Source organism: Zeus faber (genome assembly GCF_960531495.2).
Source record: "Zeus faber genome assembly, chromosome: 12".
In the NCBI taxonomy this organism is placed as follows: domain Eukaryota; kingdom Metazoa; phylum Chordata; class Actinopteri; order Zeiformes; family Zeidae; genus Zeus; species Zeus faber.
Genome location: NC_137196.1, coordinates 30,761,355 through 30,769,224, shown reverse-complemented (window position 1 = coordinate 30,769,224; position 7,870 = coordinate 30,761,355). Strand labels below are relative to the sequence as shown.

At 51.6% G+C, this 7,870-nt stretch overlaps 1 protein-coding gene across 1 annotated transcript in view; it reads left to right on the top strand.

The window, feature by feature from the left end:
- pex5lb (peroxisomal biogenesis factor 5-like b) overlaps positions 1 to 6,239 on the top strand; it is a gene marked incomplete at its 3' end in the record, with an annotated part of 19,703 nt that extends 13,464 nt beyond the window's left edge. The window contains exons 8-13 of the mRNA XM_080010529.1: positions 3,461 to 3,604; positions 3,765 to 3,835; positions 4,274 to 4,501; positions 5,105 to 5,270; positions 5,715 to 5,872; positions 6,041 to 6,239. Of these exons, the coding sequence (XP_079866655.1) occupies positions 3,461 to 3,604; positions 3,765 to 3,835; positions 4,274 to 4,501; positions 5,105 to 5,270; positions 5,715 to 5,872; positions 6,041 to 6,239 (966 nt within the window). The remainder of the gene's footprint in view (positions 1 to 3,460; positions 3,605 to 3,764; positions 3,836 to 4,273; positions 4,502 to 5,104; positions 5,271 to 5,714; positions 5,873 to 6,040) is intronic.
- Between the last annotated feature and the right edge of the window lie 1,631 nt (positions 6,240 to 7,870).

Below are 7,870 nucleotides of genomic sequence, written 5' to 3'. Positions count from 1 at the left end.
CTCTCTACTGCCCGCCGTCTGCGAAGGACCCCAGGTCTAAGTAGAACCAGCCCTTGACACTCCCTCTTTCCTGTCTCTCTACACTAGCTCTGCAAAAATGGCCGAAAAATACATTTACAAGAAATAGATTTTTTTTCTGAGCTTGAGGAGTGGAGCCGTGGTCCTCATCCACTTCATCGTTCCAGGCCTTGTGCTTCAGAGATGTTCTTCCGCTCTTCGCCGCTGTTGGAATGCCTGGTTCTTGGGTTCTTTCCTGTCGCCTTCCTGTCAGCTTGAAACTGACCTCTGACCTCTCTGATTCGCCGGAGGCTTTTTGTTTCAAACGTTGGAGATGTCGTGTTGAAAATCCCAGGAACATCCGCAGGTTGTGAGATCATCAAAGCACGCATGTGATGCCGACATCCCATGCTCAACGCCACCGAGATAACGTTTCAGTCAGGAAATACAGTGTTCCGGGAAAATAGAGGTTATAAAAAATGAGATTATGCTCAATCAATACTTCACTCAGATTCAGGAGAAGTATTGCTTTCAGCTGATGTGTCTGGATCTATAAGTTCCACCTCACAACCCAGAGGAGAAGCAAACGCTGACGGTTAAAAGCTAAAAACAGCAGCGGCTGCGACACACAGGCGTGCAGCTGCAGAAGGTACATGATGACGCCTCATGTTCAGTGTCAGGCTGGCAGCCTGGATGGCTGGGTGGCTGGCTCGTTTTATGGCTGACTGGTTTTATGGCTGGCTGGGTGGCTGGATGGCTGGATGAATGGTTGGATGGATGGCTGGCTGGCTGGCTGGCTGGCTGGCTGGTTGGCTGGCTGGCTGGCTGGATGGCTGGGTGGCTGGATGGCTGGATGAATGGGTGGCTGGATGGCTGGCTGGCTGGATGGTTGGCTGGATGGCTGGCTGGCTAGCAGGATGGCTGGTTGGATGGCTGGATAAATGGGTGGCTGGATGGCTGGATGGTTGGCTGGATGGCTGGGTGGGTGGCTGGATGGCTGGATGGCTGGGTGGGTGGCTGGATGGCTGGATGAATGGGTGGCTGGATGGCTGGATGAATGGCTGGCTGGATGGCTGGATGAATGGCTGGCTGGATGGCTGGATGAATGATTGGCTGGATGGCTGGATGAATTGTTTGCTGGATGGCTGGCTGGATCGTTGGCTGGATGCCTGGATGGCTGGATGAATGGTTGGCTGGATGAATGGTTGGCTGGATGGCTGGATGGTTGGCTGGATGGCTGGATGAATGGTTGGCTGGATGGCTGGATGGCTGGCTGGATGGCTGGATGGCTGGATGAATGGTTGGCTGGATGGCTGGATGAATGGTTGGCTGGATGGCTGGATGGCTGGCTGGATGGTTGGCTGGATGGCTGGATGGCTGGATGGCTGGATGAATGGTTGGCTGGATGGCTGGATGAATGGTTGGCTGGATGGCTGGATGAATGGTTGGCTGGATGGCTGGATGGCTGGATGAATGGTTGGCTGGATGGCTGGATGAATGGTTGGCTGGATGGCTGGATGAATGGTTGGCTGGATGGCTGGATGAATGGTTGGCTGGATGGCTGGATGAATGGTTGGCTGGATGGCTGGATGAATGGTTGGCTGGATGGCTGGCCGGATGGATGAACTGCTGATGTTTCATGGCTGAAACGCCCTCTGTGCTTGGGGGCGAAGCACCTGCCACGACGGCTCTGTCCTTGAGTTTGTTCGCTGAACATATGGAGGCTGTCAACAGGCCTAGTACAGCCCCCTCCCCCGCTGGGCGCCGTGATGAATGGCACTGGGGATTATTCTGCAGAGTACACGACACAAGTACATCCATCTTTAGAACGATGCGGAGCAAGGCACGCCTATAGAGTGAAAAAAAGAACAGAATATTGTTCTTTCTCTTCTATCATTTACACTTGTTATTATTCTAGTAAGTAAAGGAAGTAAGTAGTAAAGGAAAAAACACAGTTCACCATGATGAATTCAGAATTCACGAGCAGAGGTTGTGAAAAATATCAATATCTGGTTCAATAAATTCCTCCATCCCACCAGCACTACATTCTGTTCAGGGCTGATGTTCCGCTCACCATGTGGTGGTCCGCCGGTGTGCACCTGCAGCGTGCACCTGCACCTACAGCTTGCACCTGCAGCGTGCACCTGCAGCGTGCACCTGCACCTACAGCGTGCACCTGCAGCATGCACCTGCACCTACAGCGTGCACCTGCACCTGCACCTACAGCGTGCACCTGCACCTACAGCTTGCACCTGCATCTGCACCTACAGCGTGCACCTGCAGCATGCACCTGCACCTACAGCGTGCACCTGCACCTGCACCTACAGCGTGCACCTGCACCTGCACCTACAGCGTGCACCTGCACCTACAGCTTGCACCTGCATCTGCACCTGCACCTACAGCTTGCACCTGCAGCGTGTACCTGCATCTGCACCTGCACCTGCAGCGTGCACCTGCAGCGTGCACCTACAGCGTGCACCTGCACCTACAGCTTGCACCTGCATCTGCACCTGCACCTACAGCTTGCACCTGCAGCGTGCACCTGCAGCGTGCACCTGCAGCGTGCACCTGCAGCATGCACCTGCAGCATGCTGTTATAGACATTCTCCTGCATGGTTGGTGAGGTTAATCTGCCCGCTAAAAGAAAATAAAACTGAGAGTATTAAAGATATTTATTCTGCAGAATAAAGAGAAAGATTGAGAGCTTCTCCAAAGCAGTGTTCTGTCCAGTCTGCCCCTTCTACTGACCAAGAGAGTTTTATACCAAAGAGAGGTTGTGTGCCATTGTTCAGATGTCATTTACAAGACTGTGCCCCTCAATTGTCTCCCTCGGTGTTACCCTCAAACAATGATTTCACAGGTACAATCAAACTCCGGTCACAGGTACAATCCTATTATCCCTTACAACGCTCTCTCAAGCCCCCCTGGGGTTATCCTTATCTCCCTTCAAGGTTGAATGAGGATGGAATGTGATCTGGTTCTTCAATACTACATTTGACATTGTAGAGAAAGAACAGTCTCTTTACATGAACTCTGAGAGGCTCCTTAAAAAACCCAGAGACAATGGGTTTAAAACCACGTAACATACAAAAGGCGTTTGTCCTCATTCAAATAGTTGATCCTGTGCCTTTTCCTCTCACAGCCTGCGCCTGCAGCGTGCGTCCGCTTCAGTCCGGGCTGAAAATGTCTTTATTTATAGCGAGGAGTTAGTAGCGGTCCAGTTGGCGCTGAACACGTATTGATATCATAGTTAAAGCAGCGAGTCCCAGTGTAGTCAGAATATACTGCTGACTAGAATACACCGTTAACTAGAATATACTGTTAACTAGAATATACTGTTGACTAGAATATACTGAAAACTACAAAAGAGTACAGTGTGATGTACAGTCCAGACAATCAGATTCAAAAGTTTGTCCCAAATTTAAACAACAAAAACAATAGTTACCAGTTGTTCTTCTTGCAGGGTTACTACTTCCACAGCAGCAACCCGTACAGGGACTGGCCTAATGCCTTCACCGGGGGCCAGGAGAAAGCCCGGGAGGGGGACCTGAACACCGCCGTGCTGCTGCTGGAGGCGGCCATCTTACAGGACCCCCAGGACGCCGAGGTCAGGCCGCCGCCAGGGGGCGTCGCTGTGGACGCTTTACACTCCTTGAACACTTTTCAGCCAAATAAGGGTTAAAATCAGGGTTGACGTGGTGAGTAGTCCAGACCGTACGTCCTCCAGTTCAGTACCTCTGACCATTTGCTGTCTGACTGTTTTTCAGGCCTGGCAGGTCCTGGGAATGACTCAGGCCGAAAATGAGAACGAACAGGCTGCGATCATCTCGCTCCAGAGGTCAGAATGTGGTTCGATGCCGGAGATCTCTGTTTACCCTCCAGCCGTTCAGTTTCAGGTTCATTTTTGGTGCATCCATGCAACTGATGCCGGCGAATCACACGCGCACTAGAGACGCTGCAGTGGAACAGAATCAGCAGCAAACTGAACAATTAACTCATTGACTTTAGAATTCATTGAATTTAAAGAATATAAAGTTGCTAAATGTCCCATAATACCTTACACCTGTATGTGACGTCATGTGGAACCTGACTGGTGCATGACAGGAAGTGACACTCTCTGACCAAGAAGTGTCATTGTGTGATTCTCGACCACTAGGGGGAGCGGTAGTCCATCATAACCGAATCAAAACAAACCAAGAAGTCAGAGTCCAGCTGGAGTCTAGGACCGAAGTCATCTTGTGATGGTATAAGAGGGTTCCATGTCTCCTGGGTGTAGGTGTCTGGAGCTCCACCCTCACAGCCTCCCGGCGCTCATGGCTCTGGCCGTCAGCTACACCAACAGCGGGCTGCAGCTGGAGGCCTGCTCCGCCCTGCACCGCTGGCTGGGCCACAACCCCCACTACAAGCACCTGGTGCCGGCCTGCCCCAGCTTGCCGAGGGACGGAGTCCCCGGGGCCCCGCCCGGACCTCCGCCCGGACCTCCGCCTGGCCCACTGCCCGGCAGGTAGACGAACACCAAACGACTTCTTAATTAGGAGGAGGGTGGTGAGGTGGTGGTGAGGTGGTGCTGAGGTGGTGGTGAGGTGGTGCTTGAGGTGGTGCTGAGGTGGTTCTGAGGTGGTGGTGAGGTGGTGAGGGAAACATCAGAGCAGTGGAGTCAGAGCCCCGGGGGTGGTCGTACCAAAAGCTGCCGCTTTGTGTCCCGCGAACACAACTGCTTTCTGAATCTTAAACAAAGGATAACAACAAAACATTAGTTTCCATTAAACATCTGGTCCCATATCAACACATTCATATTTTTATTTTATTTTGTTTTTAAAGAGTTTTAAACACTTTTTTCTTTGTGCAAAGCATCTTGCAAATAAACGTAAAAACGGCCCGTCCCTCGGAACGACTTTTGTACTTGAGTGGCGGTGACGGTGACGGTGACGGTGCCAGCCCCGGTGCTCGCATCATGTTGTCATGTCGTTCAAAAGCCAGGTGGTGTTGATGGCTTGACAGGCTGCTTCACGTTACCAAACATGGAAGCTGAGTTCAGTGTAAAGATGTTTGTGTGTGTGTGTGTGTGTGTGTGTGTGTGTGTGTGTGTGTGTGTGTGTGTGTGTAGCTCCCACCTGGCCCAGGTGAAGGCAGTCTTCCAGGAGGCTGTGGTCCTGAACCAGGACTGGGTGGACCCGGACCTCCTCACTGGCCTGGGGGTCCTGTTCAACCTCAGCACAGAGTTTGACAAAGCAGTGGAGGCGTTCACCGCCGCGCTGGCCGCCCGACCTCAGGTCCACTATATATATTATAATTATACACATATGTACACTATATATATATATATATATATATATATATATATATATATATATATATATATGCACATATATACCTAGTTATACACATATATAATTAGTTACACATATATATATATATATATATATATATATATATATATATATATATATATATATATATATATATATATATATATTTACTATACACCTAGTCATTAATCAACCATCAAACTGTACATTTCCATCCATGCTGCCACCAGCTGGTGTGAGCATGAGCATGTAGGTGGAGTAACATGCAGGATGAGAAGTGGTTGCCGTGGCAACGGTCATTATTAACAACTAGCCTCCATTATTGAGTTGCAGGCAGGCAGACAGACAGATGCACAGGCAGGTACAGTAGACAGGCAGGCAGACAGGTCTTCTTGCTCTGTGTTTCAGGACTACCTGCTGTGGAACCGTCTGGGAGCCACGCTGGCAAACGGCGACCGCAGCCAGGAGGCGGTGGAGGCCTACACCCGAGCTCTGGAGCTCCAACCGGGCTTCATCCGCTCCAGATACAACCTGGGGATCAGCTGCATCAACCTGGGGGCTCACAGGTGGGGCATGGGGGCGGAGGCTCACAGGGTGGAGCGGGGGAGAGCTTCTGTTCGACTCTGTTTCAGTCGATTCGGTCTCAATTTGGAAATCATGAACACGGGTGAGCCCACCTCCTCCGTCACCTCCGTCAGCCCTGACAGTCGGTGTTTCTCCTTGTTCCGCTGCAGGGATGCGGCCAGTAACTTCCTGACGGCGCTGAAGCAGCAGCGGCAGAGCGAGCGTCCCAGCGCACCGCTCATGTCAGCCAACATCTGGGCGGCGCTGCGCATCGCCCTCTCCATGCTGGACCGGCCCCGGCTGGTCCAGGCCGCCAGCGTGGGCGACCTGGACCTGCTAATGAGGGCCTTCGACATGGAGGACGTGTGACCCCGCCCCCCGGGGGGCCCCAGGGATCCAGACTCACGACCAAGAGCAACAGAGGCGAAGTGGGTTGCCAGATAGTGAGAGGGGCCGCCAGGTTTGGGTTGACGGCGGAGAGTGCGACGCTCTCTGGGACCCCTGCGGTGCAAACTTAACGATGGATCGGCGGCGACGTTACTAGGTTTGGCTCAAGCTGTTGGTGGGAGACATACTATGGGATGCCTTTGAGGAAACAGCAGGGGAGCTGCAGGAGCACGGTGGTCTTCTCTGGGATCGGCGGGTGGGTGGGTGGGGGTGAAGCAGTACAACCTTTAAGTTTAAATTATCTCCAGTTTTATAGCTCTGCTGATGCAAATATACCCTGTACTGTACCTTTAAAGCAGCATCATGTCACCTCTGCTGCTTGGGATTTGCCGTCTCTGCAGTTTCTCAGCCGAGTGACGCTTTTACACCGTCGTCTTAAAAAAAGGGCCCGGCGGCCCGCCCCATCCGCACCGTCGGGCGGCGGAGCGGCTACGTGTTGCACTGAGCATTATGACCGGACGTTTTCATTTGTAGTTCTTATTTGGAATATAAATTTTACCGGGAATAAAACCGGTAATTAGCGGAACCAAACACCGAGGAGGTGATGTCGGATGGTGAAGACGTTCCTTTGAGGTTGGACTTCACATGGTGCTGCTTTAAAAGGCTCGTTCTTCAGCAATAGAGAAACGCTGTTTTATTCTGCCTGAAGCCGTTTTTATGAATCGTTTGTGAATAATTCTAATGATATTACAGCTTTATAGTCGCTTTTTAAACCCATCAATGTCCTGAAGTCAGCGAACGCACTGAGGCTAGAGATGGTGCAGACGGAGGCTCTGCCTCCATCGGGATCATTTCACCGTCAGGCGTTCTGCCAAAACCTTCTTGTGGTGAACGGTGACTCCTCCACCCATCTACCCATCCCTCCACCCACCCATCCCAAATCCATTATTCAATTGTATTGACTTGTTGACGGCGTGGAGGGGAAGCAGAAGCCACCGGCGGTGTTTTGGACTCACATCCCACTGGACCTGCTACACCACCGCAAGAACCTCCACCCTTTTAGCTGCTACAGCCTGGAGGGATTCGTACCCAAGAGCTGTTCACAGAAGATCATGATAATAAACATGTTACACCAGTCAGCACCGGGTGCCTGCTGCTTGGAGAGTCCTCACACACACACACACACAGGCAGTGTGTGTGTGTGTGTGTGTGTGTGTGTTTGTGTGTTTGTGTGTGTGTGTGTGTGTGTGTGTGTGTGTGTGTGTGTGTGTGTGTGTGTGTGTGTGTGTGTGTGTGTGTGTGTGTGTGTGTGCGCTGGCTGTCCCTTTAAACTAAACTGCAGAGCCCTAATTGAATAAATGGAGTCCCAGCGATGTTTCAGCAAACTCTTAATCATTCAATTAGAAATAACCACACACACACACACGCACACACACACAGCTGCTTGTCCATCTGTGAGGCTGCATCAGTGGGATTAAAGGAAACCCCGTCTGTTTCCGTGGTAACGCCGACTCAGCGGTCCGCCTGCATCGTGCTGGGGTCACACACACAGTCAGGTCAGAGGTCAGAGGTCAGGTTACAGCTGTGAGTTTTCTCCGACTGACACAGAGACA